Raw genomic sequence first — 26,526 nt, forward strand, 5'->3', positions numbered from 1 at the left:
GAGTGCTTTGTTACAGAGTAAATGTTTTTTTTTATCTTATTTTTAATTTATTTTTTGATGAAATAAAGATTCATCATTAAAATTATCAAAAGAAACTGTATTTTGTAAAAGGAATATTAAGCCATTTTTAGGACTTTTAAAACTTATTTGAATATTATTGTTATTAAAATAAAGTTTTCTGATTACCACATCATGTGAAAAAAATAATTATATTAAAATAATAAATGATAAATATTAAATAGTAAATAAAATGTTATACATTAAGGCTAACGTATCTGTATAGTGTTTATAGCTTGCATATTTACAGCTTGGCATAGCTTATATTTATTAATGTATGCTTATTTAAATTACTTCTATATATAAATAAATCACTATAACCAAATAAATAACAAAATAATTTTATTATAGTAATAAATATAGACAGACAGACAGACAGACAGACAGACAGACAGACAGACAGACAGATAGATAGATAGATAGATAGATAGATAGATAGATAGATAGATAGATAGATAGATAGATAGATAGATAGATAGATAGATAGATAGATAGATAAATAAATAAATAAATAAATGTGGTAATGAGAATCTAGGGTTTTAATGTGCTAAATCACTCTGAAAACGTCACAACATTAACTAACTAATGAAATAAACATATATATGCCCTGTTTTCATCATGCAAAATGTAATTTTATTTTGATGACATTGTTGATGTTTACAGAGTTTGCTTGAACATGAGCATTTCTCTTGTTTTGGTTGGTACATTAACGCAATTCAGTGCACCTGTTGGGTTTGTTTATTGTGTCTTTAACTTCACTGTCCTCAGCATGTGCGAGATACCCACTACTATTGTGCTCCTGCTACATATGATATACAGAGCCCAGCCCAGCCGTCTGTGCAGTGAGCGTGTGCTGCCGTAAATCTCGTCTGAGAATGAAACGCCCTCCGTTCACAGGAGCACAGCTGGCCCAGTGTCACAGAGAGCTGCTCTAAATCAAATCACGTCTTGCAGCAATCAGCCACTCCTTCACATATTCACTTCTGTGAAGCTGGAGGGGCCCACTGCCTTCTGATGGGACTGAAAGTGTCTGGACAGCATCATAGTGCAGCATTAGTCCAGTCTATTACTGCTTATTCAGAGTAGTGCATTTGAACAAACCCCTGATTCTGAATATTAAACTCCAATACACACATGATGTAATCCTCAAATCATGAGTCTTGTTCTACTTGGCTTTTAACTTGACTCTCTTTTTTAATGTAGCCATTTCTAACTCATGAGTATTATATATGAGTTATGTGCTTGATTTTTAAACAAATAAAAGCATTCACAATTCAAAGTTGAGGTTACAGCACTAATAACTAATAAGAACTTTGTCTATGGTGGTCACAAAACAGACAAGGCCATGTATTTAATTGCTTTATTTTCATAAAGATCCTAACATACCAGAAGAAATCAGTGTAATGAAATTAAAATAATTCAAGTAATCAAGTATTTGTAATTTAAGAATTATTACATCACTTCTGAGAATAAGAGGTATTTTGAATTTGAACAAAACAGAATCCAACAAAAAACATATGTATGTACGGAGCCCCGCACATGACATGCAAGAAAAAATGAATAAATTGTGCGCACGATTTACTAATTCATTCCGTCAATGTACTAAAACGTGCACACGATTACTATTGAGTTCCCTCAATTTACCATTGCGTTTCCTCGATTTGCTAAATCGTGCGCATGATTTAGCAAATCGAGGGAACTAGATATTAAATTTAAATATTAAATCCTCAACTACCTCGACTAACTCTCGAGCGTGGTTGTGCGAGCACAGGGATCTGGTGCTCAGACACCTCGCCCGTCTTGGTCTTCGGGTCAACTGGGAAAAGAGCAAACTCTCCCCTGTGCAGAGGATCTCTTTTCTCGGTATGGAAATAGACTCAGTTGTCATGTTCGCGCAGCTTAAGAAACGAGCGTGCGCAGTCACTGCTTAATTGCAATTTAAAGGACAATTCGAGGGCAAGAGAGCAATTCCACTGAAACTCTTTCAGAGGCTCATTGGGCATATGGCATCCGCAGTGGCAGTCATACTGCTCAGGTTGCTCCATATGAGACCACTTCAGCACTGGCTTCACGACTGAGTCCCGCGGTTGGATCTCTCTTTTGTATGGGCTGGCGTTCCTCTAGAATCAGTGTCCAGACATGTTGTGGTGTCAACAAATAATTCAGCCATGGGCTGGGGTGCCATGTGCAACGGACAAGCTGTGTCGGTTCAGCTGATTTGGGACACTGTTGATGGTAAGTCTCTTGGGAAGCATGATCAGATCATCAGGTTCCTGAGAGGGGCCAGGAGGCTCAATCTGCCTTGCCCTCAGCAAATTCCCTATTGGGACCTCACAGTGGTTCTATTGGCACTGCAAAGAGCTCCCTTTGAACCCTTGCTCTCAGTAGAGCTAAAGTTTTTATCATTGAAAACTGCGCTTCTGATGTCTTTGGCTTCAGTTAAAAAGGTTGGGGACCTGCAGGCATTTTCAGTTGACGAAGCGTGCCTGGAAATTGGGCCAACTAACTCTCACATTATTTTGAGACCCCGGCCTGGGTATGTGCCTTACTCCTTTTAGAGATCAGGTGGTGAACTTGCAAGCGTTGTCCCTGGAGGAGGCAGACCCAGGACCTCAGACCAGCTCTTTGTTTTTTATGGAGGTTAGCAGAGGGGAAAGGCTGTCTCCAAACAGAGGTTATCCTACTGGATGGTGGATGCTATTGTCCTGGCTTATCAGGCTCAAGACCTGCCATGCCTCCAAGGGGTGAGAGCTCACTCAACTAGGAGTGTAACCTCCTCCTGGGCGCTGGCACATGGCGCTCGCTAACAGACATCTGTAGAGCTGTGAGCTTGGCGACACCTAACACATTTGCAAGATTTTATAATCTCCAAGTAGTGTCCATGTCCTCCCGGGTACTCGCCCCTTCGGGCCAGTAAGGACCTGCTCCATGTCAATCCACTTGCTGTGCCATTCACTCCACGGACTGGATGGGTGTGCTGTTCCCCTTAGGTGAGTTCCTCAGTTAAGAACCCTGGGTTCCTCCAGCACTGTTGATGTCCAGCACTTGTGCGCACGCCCTATCGGTCAGCCCTGTGTGGGACTAGGTGCCTCCATGTGTTGTGATTCCCCTTTTCTGGGCAATCCCACATGTGTATTTCCACAGGACGTCTCTTTGTAGTGTGTGTCTTTCCCTTGGCAAGCACCTTGCCAGTTCTGTCATTGAAGCTTCCTCCTTGCGGGCTGGTACTTCAGAGTTCATGTGTATCACAACCTCTCGGTTGTTACCTGCTTTTGTAAGTCCTCCTACGAGCAGGCAGCCAGCTAGCATACATCCAGCTGGAATATGATACCCAGTGTATTCTGTGTCAGCTATAGGCCCTCACTCGTGTTGGCCTCACGACAGGGTGCTCACACGGATCACTGGAAGACAGCCATGTGGCGTTTTGTAACGGACCCCATTCGTCAGTCTCTTTCTGATGTAACGTAGAACGTGACCGACTGAAAGGGAACGTCTAGGTTACGAATGAATTTTTTTGATGTGGATTCTGATGAAAGGCAAGAAACATGCCTGCAGTTATTGTAATCTTATTTTAGTCCAAAATGGCGAATACCAAACATGCAAGGTGCCAAATCGTTGCTATGGTTACCATGGTGTCAATCAAATTTTGTTCACTAGACTGTAATTAGAGGATTCACTACTGTATTTAAATGCTGTTGTCACTCCTGATACTTTAGAGGGTGTGCATAATTCTAAAATGCTTTGTGAGAACTCTATTTATGGGTTTTAGGTTTTGTGAAATGTTGTTTGTGTTTTCTAAATTACCCTGCTTCCTCTGGTCATCAAATGGGAGATCAGGACACAGGCTTATGGCTCTGTCTGGGTTCATAAAGGACTCAGCAGAGGAGGGGGTGGTGATGTGAACAGGACTGAGGTGGAATTGAAACAGGGAATAAGGAATTGGTGCAGATGGTTGCTTTTGCCTCTACTGACACAAATCTCCCTGTCATACCATGTCAGTGTCATCTTTTGTGCGATGGTCTATAGATGCCTGGACACTCGGCATCTTTTGATCTTACTTTTGACCCACCCACAGATAAATCTTACAGCTTTTTACAGTCCCTGAGGCCTCTAAACAGACAATACTCTTTTGCTAGGCATCTGTTAACACGTCTTTGTGTTTTGTTTTAAGTTTTGCTTGAGCACTTGATGCTGTGAAAGAAAATGATGACTCTATGTATTTTCACAAAACGCAGAAGGTGAGAAACTAGAGAAGTACTTTTCATATTAATTTTAAACCCAAAGACGTTCTAAAAAACACATTATTTTCATGTCAATGTGAAACCAAAATAGATGGTTAGCTTTTTGAATAGACATTCCTAATCTTATTGTGAATAACTGATCAGTGCATCTATCAGATTTATCAGTTACTCAAAAAAATGTGCATGCATAGATCACATTATGCATGCGAATCCACGCATAACTCATAAACAAATCTAAACTGTTTTAATTAAATTTATGTGTCTCTCATTTTTCACTTTGTTCAGCAGATAATGAAGGCCTGCCACATGAAGACAACACATTATATGTCTTTAGATCAAAAGGTTTTTAGGTTCATGTGAAACATGCAGTCAAGTGTGCCCAGACTTGCTGCAAAACTGTGACAAAAGTGCAAAATTGGTTGGGTTATAGTATGGGGAGGTGTATATTGTGGACAATGAACACAGGTGCATTTTATGGATGGCATTTTTTAATGCAGAGAGATACTATGACGAGATCCTGAGGCCTATTGTTGTGCCATTCATCCACGACCATCACCTCATGTTGCAGTATGATAATGCACGACCCTATGTTGCAAGGATCTGTACACAATTCCTGGAAGCTGAAAACATCCCAGTTCTTGCATGGCCAGTATACTCACCGAACATGTCACCCATTGGGCATGTTTGGGATGCTCTGGATTGGCGTATAAAACAGCATGTTCCAGCTCCTGCCAATGTCCAGCAGCCATTGAAGAGGAGTGAATCAACATTCCACAGGCCACAATCAACAACCTGATAAATTCTATGTGAAGGAGATTGCGTGAGGCAAATGGTGGTCACACCAGACTGGTTTTCGGATCCCTCGGACACCCTAATACAGTAAAACTGCACATTTTAGAGTGGCCTTTTATTGTGGCCAGCCTGAGGCGCACCTGTGCAATAATCATGCTGTCTAATCAGCATCTTGATATGTCACACCTCTGAGGTGGATGGATTATCTTGGGCAAAAGAGAAGTGCTCACTAACACAGATTTAGACAGATTTGTGAACAATATTTTAGAGAAGTAGGCCTTTTGTGTACATAGAAAAAGTCTTAGACCTTTGAGTTCAGTTCATGAAAAATGGGGGCAAAAACAAAAGTGTTGTGTTTATAATTTTGATCAGTGTAGTATGTACTCCCGTTCTTTGCTTTTGTGTTAACCAGTAATTTGCACACATTAGCTGAGGTGGCATTAAAAGAAATGAGCACTGCCCTCTTCATGTGAAAATGCAGTAAAGTGTTTCTGTGTTGCCGTGCAGCTCCTGATAAGTCAACATTTGTCCTAATGGCTTGTTCAGTCAAAGTGAACATGAATGCGACACCCTCCCAACTGCAGTAATCTGCTACATGTGACCTGCTGTGTATGATAGCCAACAGCACACAGAGATTTGGAAGAGACTGTTGCCCTATTGTGCTATTTTATTATAGTTTTTATTTTTTCAATAATGTAAAAACAAAAAACAGATATTGTTCAGATGATTTTGAACAATACAATGTATTTCTGACTATTGCTACAAATATACCCCAGTGACTTAATACTGCTTTTGTGCTTCAGGGACACATATGGTTGTCAGGGTGCCTAAACTAAACAAAACAAAAAATTACATTTGGTTGTATTTTTCCATTAAATCAAGGACATGGATCGTGTATAACAGAAGACTTCTTACCATAAGCGATTCTGAGTCTCACAGCTGGGTGTAAATCTCCATGTCAGTCCACCAGGAGAACAAGGGCTCTTTTATCAATTAGAACGGAGCCCTGTCATTCAGTGAGCCCTATGATTGGACGAGCTGTCACAGAAACAAATGCCTGATTGAAGGAGGGGTCGCTGTTGAAAAAGCATGATTGTTGTAAGTTTTGATCAAGAACGAGTGATCAGAGACTGTATCTCCACAGCTGCACTTTGACTTGATGAACCTTGATCCCCAATCTGAGTAACATGAGCAAAATAAATTAAATGGAAAAAAGATTATAAATCCTGAGAGACAAAATACAATTGGTGTATATACAAATAACTAAATTTCACAAAAAATTCCAAAGAAACAGCAACTAACACATTGAATTAAATGTGACATTTTAAAGTAGTAAGACTGAAATAGTATTTAGTAAAATTTTTCAGCTGTGTATTACACCAAAAGGAAAATTGACATTTCCCAGTTTTGTTTAAAGAATATCCAGAAATATTAGGAATCCATTTCAAGCTGTGACACAAAATGTATATTACAACATAAAAAAAATTACGCACTTCTGTATTTTGGTGTAAATGGTACATTTCAACATTTTCACTCCAGAGCTGCTAGTAAATTAGTAAGATAAACTAGTGAATTCGATATTTTTTGGATATTTTTAAAGTTTGAGATTGAAAAAGCAAGTAAAACATACTCCAATAATCTTTGTTTTGTGTACAACTTTGAAAATCATTTTAAGGACGGACAGGCCTATATGGAAGCATGAAATTCAGTTGTTTGCGTTGACATTTGTGAATGGGATACATACCCTAGGTCATGATGGTGAATTCAAAAACAAGCCCCACGTGCCAGATGAAGCTGCTGACCCAGTCAGCTTCAAACCTGATTCATTATTACATTAGCTATCAGAGAAACTCAGTTTGTTGGGGTTGAAAGCGGGTGTTATAGTGGCCGGGGGAATAGTTATTTTTGTCTGTGACTCAATTTGCTCTAGAAACATGACTAATGAGATTGAGGAATACAAACTTGGTCACAGAGTTGCTTTGGTGCAGAGCTTACTGACCTAAAAAGCTTCAAGTCCCTTTGCTTTATTTTCAGACTTTGATATTTCCTGTTGGGTATTGCACGTCCTGATTTTGTTGAGTTAGATGTGTTCCTAGGTCAACATATTTTGTTGACCCTGGAACAACATTTTATTTCAAAAATGTATTCTTGACCATATCCCTACACCTAAACCTAACCTTAACCATGAGTAATCCCTAAAATCAGAGGAAATGATAGATGAATGACACTGATGTACAAGCACCAAACAGTGATTTTAAGCATAAACTTCACAAAATCTATAAACCGGTTCTTCAAATCTGATTGGTTAATCACAATGTTGTTCCAGGGACAACAAAGATGTTTTCGCAGGAACATGTCTCACTTGGTAAAATCATGTTCTGCGTTGGGTATTGGTTTTGGGTAAAAAAAAAAACCCCACCTCAATTGTGTTAATCATTGGGTTCTTTAGCTTGTTCACCCCACCCCCCCACACACTTCACCCCCCATAAATGTTGTTCATGCAATCATCAATGCAAATCAAGAATCTTTATTTTTGAGAGTAATAACCCCATATACTGTATTTGAGTTGCAATAAGTGAAATAATGATCTGCCTTTGTTTTTTATTGTGTACTGTTCTCCGAGGTCCATTTATGATGTTATCAAAATATGTCCTGTATTTAATCCCCCTAATCATCTTTATCATTTGGTTTCTGTATACATGTAATTCGTTCGTAATTATTTACACTTCATGCACGAATCTGTGGGCGGGGCTAAAAGAGGCAGCGATGTAGAATATGTGGGCGGGGCTAAAAGAGGCAGCGATGTAGAATATGTGGGCGGGGCTAAAACAGGCAGCGATGTAGAATATGTAGGCGGGGCTAAAACAGGCAGCGAATCCAGTTTAAATAAGTAGTTCATGCAACACACTCTTCAATTAATTGAATCATTTCTTTAAAGTACAATTATTTTAGACAATCTCTAAACTAAACTGAAGTCATACTGTAAGTGCATGAATACTAATTATACATGAATTAGAACACTGTCATCTGAAATCATTTATGATGTAGAACAGAATGTCATTGCTTGACATTTCATGTCAAATACCCAAAAGTAAATGGATAACCAGCGTAATATGTGTGAAAAAACAACAACACATTCTTAGATATTCAATGACCAATGATGCTTATGACACATTGAAGCAGAAACAGAGTTTAACATCAGCAGTCAGACAGGTGCGTGCAAAGAAGTGTCAAAAAATAGTCAAATCACAAAGACAAAAAAGAAAAGAAAACAAAGGGGTGTCAAAGTAGATGAAAGATGCTCTCAGCAGGGAGTGGGAGCATGAAATAGAAAACAGTGACAGTAGTCAACCTGTCACTACTAAAAATCTCCAGACACGTACACACACACTTGCAAATGTGCTTTAACAGGGGCTCTTCATATGCATAAGAGTTTTTATATTTTCTTAATCATATTTTCTAACCTTAAACAAAACCCTTACATGTATTTAAGCCATTTGGTTTATGAGGCCACTGTAATACTAAAGTCATTTATACAGTTGTGTCCTCATAAACCATACAGTATATACACAACAACCACACAATTACTGCATGTAACATTTAATAAAAAAAATCACAAGGTCCTCATATGATCTGAATACAGTTTAGCCGCTGTTTTTAAATACATCTGACAGATATTAGTAAGCATTAAAATAACTCAGTTTATATATTACTATTACAGAGCAGTATCAGTATTGTTAGGTGTAACCCGAGGTTAACCAAGATCTTGGTTAAATATTCCTGTACTCTCAGAAAAGAGGTACAAAAGTTGTCACTTGGGTGGTACAAAAAAGGTACAAAAGCTAAAAGGTACATTTTTGCACCTCCTTAAAGGTACATATTAGTACATATTGTAAAAGTACTTTAAAAGTAGATATTAGTATCTTTTTTTTTAAAGTACCGGCCCAGTGACGGCACAAAGACAAGGAAATACTCTTGGTTACATCTCCACAGTTCATTTGTACACACTGAGAAAAAAATACAGTCATAAAGAACATAAAAATAGACTACTTATTTTATAAAAAAGTGCAAAGACCATATCAACAGAACATTCCCTCATAAATAATAAAATAGCATTATTACATGATCCCCCAAAATTCAAAAGACATGACACAACACATGGGCTATTTCAAGTGCAAAATTAAAACTAGAGGAGGGATGGCAGAATAACAGCGGATCAGCACAATCATTTATGCTGCGTATCGTCTTTTCAAGCACACTAACAATAACTACTACAGAGTGCTGCAGAGATGAGATTTTTGTAGGCCAAAACCTGTAAGTTTCTTGTATTTTAGCTCTTCCAGTTCCACGGGTTTTTGGTTAAATGCTTGAAATATGGTCTGTGGTTTTATTGCACAGCATAAAATACATCAGTAAAGCTTTTACTAGTCTTGAAAAAGGCAGTTGCCAACAAGTGTTTAAAAATGGGACAACAGATAAACTCGTCCACTGATTGGTCACTTTCACAGCCTCCTTACTGCACTCTTACAAACTATTCTAACTCAAACTTTAGGGAATTATTATTTTTTTAATAAATATTGAAAGAGTTATGGATAACATTGAATTCATTTATAGCCTACGTTTATTTTCATCTTCGGGCGATTGTATTTAGGCTTCAGAATCCAAAGCGGTGTTTAATCATGATGAACAAAGTGCTTATTTTCAGCAATAATCTAAAAGCCAATGAAGACATCTGGGAAGTTCTGGTTGGCCTACAGAAACACTTCATCACTTCAACACACTATTTAATAACAACAAAGTGCATTGCTTAAGATTGGGAAAATCTGAAATTTGGTTCGACTTATGTACAGACAATTCTGCATGAAGAAAAATCTCTTTTGGTCCCATCTCTGAATGGCTGAATACTGTTTTAAATCAGAAGCCTTGGTTTTACTGATGGGGCAGCAGTAAGGTGAATCCGGTTCGACTCTTCTTGAAGTCTGCAGCGGTCTGGCCGGGTTTGGTCTCGACGGTGATGCTCTTAGGTTTCCCGCTCATGTGTACCTGGAACGCTGTAGAGCACACTTTGACCGGCAGTGGAGTGTTCTTCACTCTGGAATAAACACATGATGACACAATTACTCCAGATCCTAGCCAACACCAAAAATAGCTTTCTGTGTGACAGCTCCCTCAGCTCCCTGCGGCCTATAAAAAGCAGTCAAAGCGGGGCCTTCAATTGTGTTTGTTGCCGTTTTGTAGTGGTTTATGATGAGAATCCAATGAAGGAGACACATGTCCTGACACACAGCTGCAGAGAGAGACTGTGACTCAGCCCTGCCACATGAAACAATAAACCAACTCATCACTCCAGATGCATCATAAATGGCTTCTGTCTAATCAGTAGTAGTTAAGACTATTGCTCATATTAAAGAATTACATTTCATGCGCACTGCTGTTCAAAATGGTTCAAAGCATTTTTTTTTTGTGCTCACCAAAACTGCAAAAATACAGTGAACAGTAATAATTGTAAATAATACTACAATTTGAAATAACTGTCTACTTTTGGATTTATTTTTTAAATATTAAAAAAAAATCGTTAATTCTATTTGAGTTTTTCGAAAGATGTCTCTTATGCTTACCAAAGCTGCATTTATTCGATCAAAATTACACAAAAAAAAAAAAAATAATATTGTGAAATATTATCACAATTTAAAATAACAGTTTTCTGTTTGAATATATTTTAAAGTGTAATTTATTCCTGTGATGCAAAGCTGAATTTTCAGCATCATTACTCCAGTCTTCAGTGTCACCAACCTGATCTCACGGCAATTCGTACATTTTTCACAAGGTGGCTTATTCGTATGAATTCGTACGACCACACTCGTACAAATTAATACGATTGTTGCCAAATCATACGTATTTTACGTGTTGCACAATTTGTATGAATTTGTACGAATGACCTACACCTAACCCTCACTGGGGCTTAGACAAATCATATAAAATCGTACGAGTGAGGTCGTACAAATTTGTACGAATAAGCCACCTCATAAAATATGTAAGAATTGGTCGCGTTGGTGTCACATGATCCTTCAGAAATCACTTTAATCATTCTTTTTTTCCCCTGAATTCTTTGAAGAACAGAATGTTCAAAAGAACAGTATTTATTTAAAACACAAATCTTTTATAGCATTATTCTGTAACAATAGTCTACTGTAAACAAACCTGCAGAAAACATAACATTTTGATTCATTATTTAAGCCATGCTGGTTGTTTATTGCCTGTATTTTGCTCTATAACAAAACTGACCAATTAATTAAGACAGAAATAACAAGGCTTAAGTGTCTGTATGGTATCAAATTATACCTTAAATTCTATTTTAAGCATTCAGGATTTTATCAGCCTATTATATATTGTAAAAGGTCCATTGTAAGTTGGGCTCAAAAAGTCCCATTTGATGGAGTCAAAAAGAATGTTTTATGTAGGACAGAACAGATGAGAAGGGACACCTCTGCTGTCTGATCTCGTCCCTGTTCCCTAAACGCAATGTCCTCTCGCTTCCTCACAGCCTTTCGACATGATCACCAACTCTCAGAGTGAGAGGACAACCATGAACCACTGAGTTTAAGAAGTTGAAAGGGTTTTAAATGAACTCTAAATATGTAATTTATGTAATGCTGTACTTCGAAACCTTGTTCAATTTCCTGAAATATTCTGCCAGGTTATTTTATTAATCTAAAAGCTAGGAGAGGCAATTATATATTGTGAATACAGACACAGCTGGATGCATTCCATTCATTTTTAAAATGCTTTTGAAAGTCTCTTCTGCTCACCAAGGCTACGTATAATTGATAAAAATACGGTAAAATAGCAATATTGTGATATATTATTACAATTTTAAATCTTTTCTATTGGAATATATTAAAAAATGTAATTGATTCCTATGATCAAAGCTGAATTTTCAGCATCATTACTCCAGTCTTCAGTGTCACATGATCTTTCAGAAATCATTCTGATATACTGATGTACTGCTCAAACAGCAACGAAGAAAACTATTTTGCTGCTTCATACTTTTGTGTAAACTGATACACTATTTTTTTTTCAAGATTTTTTTAATAGGAAAGTTCAAAAGAACAGAAGGTTTTTTTTTTTTAAACTGAAATCTTTCGAACATTTTTAATGTCTATTTTTTAATGTTACGTTTGATCACTTTAATTCATCCTTTTTGAATTAAAGTACTAAATAAAATAAAAATCTCATAATTTGGACCAGTAATGTTCCATAATCATGATGATTTTTCTCACTTTCTCACATTTTTGCATTATACTGAAATGTTTCATTTTATTTCAAAAGATCTCTGGGCTGCATCAACTATAGTAAAACTGAATCCAAACCATGCTTTCCTCATAAGCCCTCCAACAGGTGGATGGCCTCAGTTCTCCTGTTCCCTTTCCACTCAGCTGTTCCCATCAGGGCTCCAAGCCACCAACCCACTGACCTTCTTCTGATTCACCAACTAACCAGAAGAATGCCAGAGAAACCCGACACTGGAGGACATTAACCGCTCTCAATTAAGATTTAAGGTTAAAGAAACACGTCACTCTTTGCATTCAAAAAGCTGCACAAAGAGTTTCCAACATAACACGAGGCTGAGAAGATGATGACAGAGTGAATTGCATAGATGGGTGGCACAGTGGTTTTCGCAACTCTTCTGGAGGCGTGTGATTCCTCAATGGTGCAGGCTTGCGGCTGAGTTGACCTGCTTTTCCAGGGACATGGCGCACCAACCAATGAGAACAGGCTGTGATCGGTTGCATTATTTATTGCTATGGAAACCATACGACAGAACTGGGACGCAGCAGCAACTTCGTACGGTTCTTGCGTGCCCTGGAGAACGAATCTTCGTTCATTCATTCAGAGCTGTTATAATCACACATCTCCATGTCCGTTACAGTCAATCACTGACGACTCTGTTTTGGGTTGTTCCTGAAAAACACACTTCATTACATATTCCAGATCTGCTATTCCTGCAAGCTCGTTTCTAAGAGTGGAAACGGACTAAAGAAAACACACGCAAAAGTGGCAGGCTGCGTCCCCGGGGCCTGGCTGTCACTGCGCGTACTTTTTGTTTACCATCACACCCTGAGTTTTGGCCCCTGTGGGCTGTGTGTGTTTGTTTGTGGTCTCCTCCTAACGGCCTGTTGAGTTCATCACCAGCTAAAGAGGCGAGAGCACTTCTTCTAACAGTGTCCCCATAAAGATACCATGCTAAATGTAGCATTACTTTATTACAAATAATTTGACTTTATGATGATGAAATTATTGCGCAAAACTGGCAGTGTTTTTAAAGTCATGAATAGATTACTGAAGCACATTTTACAAGAAAATGCTATTTGAAATTCACAATTAAATCAATGTTACTATCTTGTTTGTTTTGTGAAATCTGTTTAAAAATTAAAACATTTAAGTCTTTTTTTTCTGGTGGATTGATGTGAGAAATATTTAATTCATATGGTGCCAGCATGGAGTTTTGAAGAAAAAGGCACACTAGATTAAAAATGCTAATTTTTTCATAAAGACAATTTTTTTACACAATAAAGCATCACTTAAATCAGTGTCAGAAAATTGTTCTTGCAAAAAAAAAAAAAAAAAAAAAATTAAATTCTATGGTAGACAAACAAACGGCTTTGGAAATTTGTAAGCTATTTTTTTTTAGTAGTTTAAGGTAGCTACTACTACTATCACTCTTACAGGTTATAAATAGCACTAAGTCATCTGAGGTCTCTGTTCCAGCTTCCCCTCTGCCACTTTCACTCAGATTCATCCTGAACTAACCAGACTTCTTTAACTCTGCTGATTTTAAAATCATTTTCATCTCAGCCATTCATCCATAACTCTTGCACAACATCACTTCTTTGGCCCTCTTTAAAACTTTCAGACGTTTCCCTGAAGGGAATATGCTCTCAGGACAGGAGCTGAGAATGCACATCTGTCAACAACCAGACAGAAGGGACGTACTCTTTTAGACAGACAACACTACAGGAGACCATATGAGACTGATAGAGAGAACGAAAGAACAGGAAATAATCACAGCTGGAAGAAAGTGCAGAAATAAGGACTGAATGTTTCTTTAATAACAGTGAGACATCTTATTCAAATGAAGGAAAATCTAAGATTAGCTTGATCCCAAGTTCTAGTTAAGTGCGAAATAAAATATCATATTTTTTAGCGACATATACATTATTGTTCAAAATATATTTCATGTTTTTCAAAGACATCTTAAATGCTCACCAATTATGCATTTATTTGATCAAAACAGCAATATTTTGAAATATTATTAATCATTTTCTTTTAAAATATACACTCTATTAAAATATTAATATTTCTATTATTAATCATTTTCTATTGTAATATATATATATATATATATATATATATATATATATATATATATATATATATATATATATATATATATTTGTGTCATGAAAGCTGAATTTTTACCATAATTACACCAATCTTTCAGAAATCATTCAATCAAGCTAAAAGGGCCCCTATTATCCAAAATTCACTTTTTCATGTTGTTTGGACATACAGTAAATGCGATAAAAATCCGTCCGTTCCTTTTTTTAATCCCCATAAATCATCAGAACAAGGCCCGGTCTTGGGTCGTATTAACAGTGCAGACATCAGTATAGGTTCTGAATATTACACTGCTGTCACTTAATACACAGACCTAATATAAACATGCAATTTCTTTCCCAGCTGTTTACTGTCACAGACATAACCGACTGTGTTTTTGTAACTTATGTCTGTTTTTAACTGAAACTTGTATGATTTTTCAGTTTAAGCTTGATAAGATATGAAAGATAACTTAGTTTAGTACTCACAGTGGTTTCCTTTGTGCTTGCTTTGGATGTGTGCACTCAGAAAACCGTCTATCAGAAGTTTAAACTAATATTCTTTACAATACAATGCCAGAAGCTGAGTGCGATAACTTGCTCTGTAAGCATAATTATTGTAGGGAGAGAATACCAAACACATGAACAGGCTTGTGTCTTTTGCTGTAATACAGCTCTTAATGAACAAACTAAAAGCCTCCTGTGCCCTAAAACAAACCACAGCAGTCCCAACACTCCAGGAGGGACCATTAAGAGTCCATTTAAAACACACACACACACACACTCCTCCATCTCCACACCTCTCCATCATCTCTCCTGCAATCCTAATTAGCACTTCCTCAGCTGCTTGGCAACTATCGTCGGGGCAACAGCAGCATCTGCGTCCCACAGAGGTGTTGCTTCACTGAGTGTGAGTAAGGGGTAATCGGGGTACACTGCTGCGCCAAAACACATGCTGATCCTCCATGTGATGTGACAAATGACAACTTCACCATCAACAGAAAGAATGGAAGGAATAGAGAATTCTGTCATCATTTGATTTTGCCCATAACATACATACTCAATGTAAGTCACAATTCAGTGAAAACTGCACACACTTTTGCATATTCATACTTGTCGCATCGTGAGACATTCTTTCGGTGTTACTGACGTCAAACCAGGTGGAAAACATGTTGAGCATTTGAATTTGCGTAAATGAGAATGAAATTTGACAGTTCCAGCAGAGAGGAAGGTTTCCAGTGCAGAAGTAATTAAATTTCAGTCTGTTCCTGATATAAAACATATCATATGGCTTATGTACAGTAATGCACAAGTCACACGGACCTCTATGGACTTCTATTTCCACCCCAAAATAAAAAATAATAAAGGTAAATTTGACTTTTTTCTCTCACAATTCAGACTTTTTTTCTTCAAAATTCTGACAGGTAATTTTATTTAAACTCAATTCTGAGTTTATATCTCATAATTCTGAGTTTATATCTAAATTGAGTATACAGTATATCTCACAATTATGGGTTTGCATCTCATAATTCTGAATTAATATTTCAATTATGAGTTTATATTTCATAATTCTGTTTTTGTTTCCACCATAGAAAAAAAATGAATTATGACTTTTTATCTCACAGCTTTGAGTTTATAAAAAATGACTGAATTGTGAGATAAAAAGTCATAATTACCTTTATTATTATTTTTGTTATTATGTAGCAGAAATGGGCTTCTATAGATTTTTTTTTTTTTTAAAGAAAGATTAAAAACTCCTGGTGAAAGTATGCTTCATTGTACAGAAAAAAAGCAACATTCTAGTCACACAGAACACCAAGAGGTTTTTTCCCACTATATTCCATTCAAGCCAATGCTGCGCTACAGTTTATGTGCAATGCTTTGTATGGAACTATAGTCCTACACTAATGAAATCTATTGACTAAACTTCAGGAACGATTTTATTCTGAAATGTTTGAATAAATCTTAGTGGCTGAGGGACTTGATGAAGGCAATAACACCTTGTGTAACAGTTATGTAATCACATAGTTCATCACAGATTACATATAGACTGGTTAATCCTCAGTGACACTAATTGTATATCTTGGGAAGGTAGTACGAGATAAGCTGCTCATCAAATGAGCTTGAGAAAATAGTTGATAATAATAGTTGATAGACAGCATCACACCAGAGCGGGATTACGCAACAGGCTCTTCCTTCCTATGGGACGACAACACACACACACACACACACACAAATTCACACAACAGGAATGATGTCACACATGGCAACAATAGAGCTGATTATTCTGGTCATAATGTCTGCAAATGACACAAGCACAAACAAACTTGGTTAACCCAGAGTGATACATACACACACGTACAAACACAATGGTGCTTGACATACAATACACAAGCACACCAACAGATACAGTGTTTGGTGCTAAGAGGACAGCAAAATCATTCAAAAGTTTAGGGGAAGTTTTTCATTTTAATCAATACTTTTGGATTCAAAATTGATCTGAAGTGACAGTAAAGACGCTTATAGCCCTGTTCTTTTGAACTTTATAGTCATAAAAAAAAAAAAAAAATACTGCGAATGAAAATGAAAAAAGGCTTTCATCAAAAATATGAAGCAGAACAACTGTTGTCAACCTAGGTAATAATCAGGATTTTGATTTTACTTTTTCAGCAACAAATAAACATTTCTTAAGAATCATGTGACACCGAAGTAGTGATAAAGCTGAAAATTCAGCTTTACGCCACAAGAATAAATTATTTTTTAAAACATATTTAAATATAAAACAGTCTAGCCTGGTGACCATACGAGACTTCTTTCAAAAGCTAAAAATCTTAAAAGAAAAAGAAAAATCATTGCCCCAAACCTTTGAATTGTAGGTTTCCAATTAAAGGCGAAGTGTGTAATTTCATTCAAAATTGCCAAAATATTATGCTTTTAATGGTAAGGTTAAAAAAAAAAAAGGTTAATTATTGGGGAAGTTTTAACATTAAATGACACAAGTCACCTTCAAGTCATTTTAATCAACAATAATCTAATCTTGAAATTCAGTAGATGCATAAAATACATAAATGTTCTGATAACATTAAATATTTTATTTTCTATTACAGAAAGTAAAAGTAACACTTTAAAATAAGAATCAATTTGTTTACATTAATTTGTTAGCTAACACAGACCAACAAAGAAAAATACCTCTAAAGGTTTTATTAACCTTAATTTTAGCATTTCCTAATATATTGTTAAAATCAAACGTTTTATATCTGTTAATATTAACTGACCTGAGCTAACATTAAATAACATTTGAACAGTTGTATTTTTACTAACTGACATTAACAAAGAAGACTAAATACTGTAAAAAAAAAAAAAAAAAAAAAAAAACATATTGCTTATTGTTGGTTAAAGTTAGTTAGCGCATAATAGGACCTTCCTGTAAAGTGTGTAACAAGGAGTCAGAGACGTACAGATCCATATGCAGAAGTTTATTAAGGAATGGTCAGACAGGCAGAAATCAGCAACAGCATCAAGTGTGTCAAGGGATATCCAGAAACAGCAACAATACCAGGCAGAGGTCGGGGCAGGCAGCAGTATAAACAATCCAGAGTCAGACACAGCAGGAACAAACACAAGGAGAACCGCTCGGAATTGACAGTCTGGGCTAGAACAAGACTTCGCACTATAGGAGAGTCCAAACACAGTTTATATAGGGGAGTGGAAATGGGGAACACTTGGTGGTTATTAGTCCTAAACACGACATTATGGGAAATGTTGGGAATGTAAATACAAAATGCCAGTGTCCTGAGTGTAGCGCCCTCTATAGGAGTTCATGGGCACTCCAGCTGATGATCGTGACAAAGTGTTACCAATGTTTATCTAATAGCAGTCACATTGACCTATCAATGGAATTATTTCTCCCATAATTTGCCCTAGATTGGATTGTTTAAACCTTAGAAAAGTTAAAATGTTCTGTCAAATGTTATATTATAATGCTTAAATATTCATGGTTATACCTTATTACAGAACATACTCAAAAATCTAAAGGAATAACCAGGTTTTATATAACCAGTTTCAATGTGCATTAGAAATTGTGATTATACTGATATTGGTCAAGCAGATTAATGTTATTTCCAAAATCTATAGACTTGCATTTCAGTAATTTTGTGACATCACATTTACCTTCCTGAAACTGAATTACTGTATGTATATAAGCAACATGGTGTTGTATATAAGCAACATCCACTCTGATTTCTTTGTATTAAACCAAGCCACTGCAAAACGATCAGTTTTGGGATCAAATTCACAACTGGCCATTTTTGGGGAATAGTTAAGAAGCAAACAAGCTCTGCTAACCCTTTGGCTCCAGAAGCTCTCACAGTCTCACACACTAGAATTTGGGCCAAACTGTCCCAAACTCTCTCTCACACATGCATGCACGCACGCACGCACGCACACACACACACACACACACACACACACACACACACACACACGCACGCTCGCACGCACGCACACACACACAGCTGTCTCAACAGATGGCCAAAGAGGGGTTTAAGCTACCCAACACACACACCCGCACACGTCACTGTCTTTCTACAAACAAACACACATGACCCAGTCATAATGTCTGTGTGAGTCAGGTGAGGGTGCATGACCCACGGGAAAGGTCACCGAGTTTAAAAACAAGGTAACAGAAACGAATCACCGTTTGAATTGAGATACTGACATTTCAGATGAACAGGAGCTCCCAGCATGCATGCAAAGGAGAATGTGCAATCTAAAGTCATTAAATATTTACAAAACTATATCTCAGATCATAAGAGCAGTTTGATCAGATTGAGATAACGAGAAGAACACTGTTATGTGCCTGAATAACATATAAGCACACTTTCTGAGTATAACATTTAATTAAAAGGAATTTGTTACTTTAGATCGGGGTGTCAAAATGAATCCCTGGAGGGCCGGAGCCCTGCAGAGTTTAGATTCAACCCTAATTAAACACACCTGATCCAATTAATCAAGTCTTTCAGGCTTATTTGAAAGCTACAGGGTATATGTGTTGAGGCAGGGTTGGAACAAAACTCTACAGGGCTCCGGCCCTCCAGGAATTGAGTTTGACACCCCTATGATACATGTAAGAAATGATAAAAAAGTATTAATACTTTGTGGCTGTCAAACGTTAGTGGATGATGCTGACAGTTAATGTGATTCTTTACACTTGTGGTTCCTCTGCTAGGACACCAGTGTGAACTTGACTTCATATTCATACATCCACTCAAATCACCCTGAGACCGGCTGATCAAAAAGCTTTGCTACAAGTTATATTTTATGCACCACTTCACCTATATAAGTCCTAGAGCTCATAGCTTTTTTTTTCTGTCTTAAAATCTAGTTGGAGATGAAAGATCATGAGAAACATGTTCATCTAACCCAGACAATCACAAAGCACATTTGTTGTCACTCTTGTGACAAATCACCCAAGATTTCTCCAATACCTTGCCCAATCTCCCCTCTTTCTTCATTTCAATAATACATTAAATATTGTTTAGTCATTTTAAGTACAAAATTAAGTACCTAAACCCACTGCAATAGTGTACATTACAGAGATGCTGGTCTGAAATGCTGTGAAATAATAAAATCAGTATACAATTTTGAAAATATTTGTAATTATACAGAAAAACTTAAATTAAGTGGTTCACTCTAACTTGATGACAAATGGTGATGTGCATTATTTGGGATGTTACTGTAAATTACTGTAAAATGTATGGTTTTTGGAAGTAAAAACAAAAAAGTGAAAGGACATTTAAAGCCACTGTGTGACATTAATATACTATGTATAGTATTTTTAATAGTTGTTTGTTTGTATTTTTGTAATTTACATTATAGGGTGTTTGGTGTTACATTATCTGTTATTTAGTGAATGCTTATTGCATTATTTTAGTGCTGTGTGTTACCCTGATGGTTATATAGAAATAATATGAGTATTAATTATGCTTAGGACAAGCCACTTGCGATTCATCATGTGGATTTCTGTTCTGGATTTCTTGTGTTATCAAAGTGGCTATGTAGAAGTAGATTCAAACAGATTGATAATAGTAACATTATATCACTTACATGAATATATGATTATAATTTGTAAACTATACTGTATATAGCACAGGATTTTTTTTTACAGTGTAAACACAATGATGTTAATGATCTTATGTTATTCTCAGTTAATTATTTTTATAGCATTCTTACTTTTACGATACCAAACAAATTGTTATTAGAGTAAATTCGAATGAAATTAATTCTCAAAATGCAACCTGCAGACTTTTATGGTGTGTCTGTCCTGATTTTAGGAGAGATCTGGTTAGATACTGGGTTAAGAATGTTGTTTCAGGACCAACAAGACTTTCTGATCCAGGAACATGCCCCACTTGGCAAACTACAGTCACCTTCTGTTTAGAGTTGGCGAGGGGTTATTTTTACATCAGTTTAACTGAACTAAATACCTCACATATGCTTCAAAACAGTCCATCTTGTCTTGTTTTTGTGCTTAACATTCTCCTTATCATTATGACCTTTATGAAAAAGGAAAAATGTAATCTAGTTTTTAAAGCAATGAAGGTGGTGCTCTGTCTCGGCTGTGGGGATCGAGTGAACTGCACGTGTGTGCTTTGTCATCTGTTCTCCCCACCCCCCACCACACACACACACATGCTCACACACTATTTGCCTTCCTCCACACTTCCTCAGGCCCCAGTGACGTCTCCTTTTGATGATGTCGTAAAGGGGGCATGACCTCACGCATTGACTCGCAGATGGCAGCACAATGGCTTTAAAGCAGAAGTGCAGGAGCAGTGATTACAGACACCCACTGACGGACACACACACACACCACACACCTGCCACACACACACAAGCAATGCATACACAACCGGCTGCAGGACCGAATATTGCGTCCGTCAGGTCCGGTTATGTGAGGAACATGGAAATGCCATCGCATGAAGGAGAATCTCACAACATGTGGAGGCGATTACAACAAAACGGTCTTTCAGGCTGCTATATACCAAAACATTATGATGAATAAGTGGGTCTCTTTCAAATCAAATCATGATGTAAATACTTATTAATGTCCAAGTGACACCACCATTTAAAATTTAGGGTCGGTAATATTTTTAAATCATTATTGATCACCATGAGGTTACGTTTTATTTGATAAAAATATTAGAAAATATTACTACAATTTAAAATAACTGCTATTTTCTATTTGTATTACATATGAAATCCAATTTCTTTCTGCGGTCGAAGCTGAATTTTCAGCATCATTCGCAGATGGCAGCACATACATTTTTTTTATATATATATATTTATTTTTTGGTAACATTATAAGTGTATATGGTAACCTGTGTTCAATTTATTGGATCCTTGATTAATTAAATTTGGTTAAAATTTTAATTATTTAAATGATTTATTTTTATAGTGAAGCATGCTGTAACTTTATTTTGGAAGGTGCTATATAAATAGTAATACATTTAAAATTAAATAAAAAATTAAATGTTATCAATTTCTTAAAAAACAAAAACAGACCACAAACTTTTGGCAGTTAGTATATATCAATCCAATAAAGCAAAACATTTCCTGGCCTCTGACAATAACCTGTTAATATATGAAACTTTAAACCTTTGAACTTTAATTTTGCCAATTAATCATTCCAAATGAAATGTTGCATTGATCGTCAGGCAAAATCTTAGGTCTGATCACTTAAAAACAAGCCAGTCTGAGGAATGGTGCATCTCTATAACACAAATACCGAGGGATGAACCAAATAACTAAATGTACTAAGCTAAAAGTTCTTAGAAATGTATTCACATTTGTTTTACATGGTTTTGAAACACTTTTATACAATTTTCAGCAAATGACGAAAGTAATGATTCTAAAAATGTCACATGGTTAGTATTCATTACACCTTAAATATGTGTCAAATTCCATATATCTTAATCATTAGTCATGATATTGTGTTATACAAATCATCGCAAACGCATTTTAACAAGTATAATGAATAGTGAATCAATATTTTCCATACTATTTATTAGGTTTCTCCTAAAATTATGATATGATGACTCATTATGCTATCAGAGTTTTGTATCACCACTATTTTTCACCACAATGCATTGGAATGAATCGAATCACTGTGAACATGAACTGACCTCGTTTCACATTGTTATTGATCTAAACTGACTTGAGCTAAATAATGACACTATTGTCTGAACTGTCTCCATAGTTGAGATTCTGCTTCTTCCCTGTTTATCTCTCTGAAATGGCTTTGATGCAATCAGTATTACATAAAATGTATTTTAATTCAGAATTTGTAGCCATGTACTAGACCTAATGCTATGGCCTACAGGCCTGTTTAAATCCTCAATATGAAGAATGAACAAATGTTGAAGCTGGGGGTTATTAGCATGGACTCTTACCGTGTAAAGTGGTCTGTAAGGCTGCCCACCAGCTCCCCTACACGGTCCTGATTTGGGTTGAGTTGACCCCTCTGTAGGTGCACTAGAAAGTCATCCTGAGAGGCAGTATGTAGCGCCACCATCTGGTCACTGCCACTTGTTACGCTCACACCAACCACCTGTGGGATTGAAGAGAGTGTAAAACAGCAATGCAAACACATGCAAACATATTAAACACGTTGCACAGCATGTGTTGCTGCACAATGAAGTCAAAGGATGTGCGTTCAATAAATCCGTCTTTCCTGAATCCAACAGATCCATTTTTCCCTCAACCACTGGCATTCAGTCAACCTCTGGCTTTGCAATCAGAGTAAAAGCTCATTCACCACACAATCACTTCCTGCACTTCAGCACATGATTGACTCAGTAACCTTGAGAATGAGTAATACGCTGGAAATAATCGTGAATGAAAGACTTGATTGTTGCAATTACTCAAAGAGTGTGACCAGTTGCCGTTGTGCGTCAGTGAAATGTGTGCCTGGCTGGTACGCATGACTCTGAGATTAGAAACAGTGCTGCATGAGCATGCAGACCCATGTGCGTTATGTCTGTGTATGCTGTAAATCCCATGAAACCATGCCCTAACTGTGGCAGATACACATTTGAATATACAGTCTCTGTATATAATGATTCTACACTGCACATATTTTTGTCCAATAAAACGGTCCGCTAAGGCCGGTGACACACTGGCTGCGTGGCGTGAGTGTGGCGTTTCTGCTGCGTGTCAGTTGCGTGGCAGCTGCTTCAGGTTTTCATGTTTTTTACACACCTACACCTTCATGTTAAGCATAAATATAAAGCCTACTGATAAAGGACACTGTCAACAGTATTGACCGCAAAATAGACTATGTTTGACAGGTGCAATATTTGAAAATCGATAATTATTATTATTTTTTTAAATAATATTTATATCAGAATTGATGTCAACCTATAGACTTTCAAACATCAAAATGTCATGAATTAATATGTATTTGTGTACAAAATGACATATAAACAGATTTTCCTATTCTATTTTGCATAGAAACGCTTCCAACACGCTCGCGTGTCGCGTGAAAAATAGGCATCGGTTCAATTTCTAGCATGCATGCGCAGGCAGTCTGCAAACTCTAACCTGTTAACATGGGAGCCGAGTTAAAAACAGACATGCCACACAGCTCAGACGCTTACGCCACGCTTCCAGTGTTCAACCAGCCTAAGAAAAAAAAAGTTCCCAGTAATATTGCCAGCAGTCAATTTACAATCGTCATTTTATTAGTTACAGAGGTAAGAGAAATGATGTGAACCCATTGGTATTGGTTGTTTTTCTGCAATTATTAGTAATAAAATGTCATCTGATCTTCATCAAATGCAAACAATTAAAATCTTTTATGTCTTTATTGAACATTAAACATTCACAGTACTGTGGAGACAGTAAGTGAACTTTACCTAGTTGCCTACCTAGTTGTTTAAGAGTCCCTTGCTTGTCACTATTGTTCAGAAAAAAAAAAAAATCATCCATGCTATATTCAATATTATTTTTTTTACAGTTATACACACACACACACACACACACATATATATATATATATATATAGTTTATTTATATTTAAGCTTTATTTAAATGACCAATTTTTTATTTTTTTTTAATTTTAGATAACAATAAGGGCACTGCAAGAAGAAAAAAAATCACGGGCTATGTTTAGAATGCAATACTAGCTTACTATTGTTTTCGTACTGCATAGTATATTACTTTTGTATGTGAAATAGTAGGTATTATTCATCAATATATATATATATATATATATATATATATATATATATATATATATATGTTTATATATTTATATATAATTCTAATTTTATATATATATATTTTTTTATTTTTTATTTACCCAGTTATCTTAAAAAATGTTTACAAATGTGCACATTATGGCTTGGACAAAACTAGAGCCTCTTGGCTATTTAAAAAACAGGCCTTCTTTATGTTCAAGGGTCTTTTGATGTTCATTAAATACCAGTGTGTTGCTCTGAGTGTACATCAGCAGTAGATGCGTCACCACTGTGCCTGAAAGAAACAGAGTGATCAGGCAGTGTTAAGCCTCTTTACTGCCACTTGGATGGACACACATTAGCACACACACACACACACACACACACACACACATACACACACACACACACAGGTTAATCGCTCTGTGCCCTGAAGTACATGCAGCTGACCTTGCTGTCTGAGATTTTGAGAAATAAGGGTGGTCTTCCTGCAAAGTGTTCCAGTCAAACAGACACAAACATACACACAAATACCTCAGTAGCAATTCTGCAGTGAATTTTAAACAGAATTAAATTCTGTGGATTTCAAAAATGTAACACATAATTAACTTTGATAAATAATAGATATGATGGCGTTTTAGTGCCACATTAAAATAATAATAATAATAAAAAACTAAGATAACAAGATTAATGTCAAAATACTATGAGAATAAAGTCTAAATGTATCAAGAATGAAGTCGAAATATTACGAGAATAGTCAATAAAGTCAAAATATTTCAAGAATAAAGTCTAAATATTATGAGAATAAAGTTTAAATGTTTAGAGAATAAAGTCTAAATATTATAAGAATAAAGTTGAAATGTTTAGAGAATAAAGTCAAAATATTCTGAAAATAAAGTTTAAATGTTTAGAGAATAAAGTCTAAATATTATGAGAATAAAGTTTAAATGTTTAGAGAATAAAGTCAAAATATTATGAGAATAAAGTTTAAATGTTTAGAGAATAAAGTCTAAATATTATGAGAATAAAGTTGAAATGTTTAGAGAATAAAGTCAAAATATTATGAGAATAAAGTTTAATGTTTAGAGAATAAAGTCTAAATATTATGAAAATAAAGTTTAAATGTTTAGAGAATAAAGTCTAAATATTATGAAAATAAAGTTTAAATGTTTAGAGAATAAAGTCTAAATATTATGAAAATAAAGTTTAAATGTTTAGAGAATAAAGTCTAAATATTATGAAAATAAAGTCTAAATGTTTCGAGAATAAAGTAGAAATATTTTGAAAATAAAATTGAAATATTACGAGAATAAAGTTGAAATGTTACAAGAATAAAGATTAAAGTTATATTATTGTGAGAATATATTCTAGCCTTTTCCACATTCAAACATCCCGGATTGGGATCACCAGAAGATATTCCAAAGTCTCAGCTTTCAAAATGTGTCAGTTTTATAGCGAAATGTAAACAAAATATTACAATAATGTTATATATATATATATATATATAGTGATAAAACTGACAGAAGCTGAGCTGTGTTATATTAAAAGCAACAAAGCCCAAAATAATTGCAATTACTAGGAGGCTGAATGGAAGACGTTAAATATTATGTCTAATCATGTACTGCATTATACCAGTAGTCACTTGCATGTTATATTTTTTACAGTTGAAAATAACTCACTACTATTAATAACTGCACATATGATTATAATAAATGGGGCTGCTTTTCCCAAAAGCATCCTAAACCTAAATTGATCATAGAACCCTTGTCACCAATGGAGCTACAATTAACTGTAGGTTTACGATGCTTTTGGAAAACGTAG

At 36.0% G+C, this 26,526-nt stretch overlaps 1 protein-coding gene across 1 annotated transcript in view; it reads right to left on the bottom strand.

Annotated features, from left to right (window-relative positions):
- Positions 1-7,604: 7,604 nt before the first annotated feature.
- The window catches only part of LOC127979118 (unconventional myosin-Ig), a 54,364-nt gene continuing 35,442 nt past the window's right edge, over positions 7,605-26,526 (bottom strand). Inside the window, exons 21-22 of the mRNA XM_052584290.1 lie at positions 22,918-23,075; positions 7,605-10,182 (exon numbers count right to left, since the gene is read on the bottom strand). Of these exons, the coding sequence (XP_052440250.1) occupies positions 10,020-10,182; positions 22,918-23,075 (321 nt within the window). The 3' untranslated portion in view covers positions 7,605-10,019. The remainder of the gene's footprint in view (positions 10,183-22,917; positions 23,076-26,526) is intronic.

Source organism: Carassius gibelio, chromosome B19 (genome assembly GCF_023724105.1).
Source record: "Carassius gibelio isolate Cgi1373 ecotype wild population from Czech Republic chromosome B19, carGib1.2-hapl.c, whole genome shotgun sequence".
Lineage (NCBI taxonomy): Eukaryota > Metazoa > Chordata > Actinopteri > Cypriniformes > Cyprinidae > Carassius > Carassius gibelio.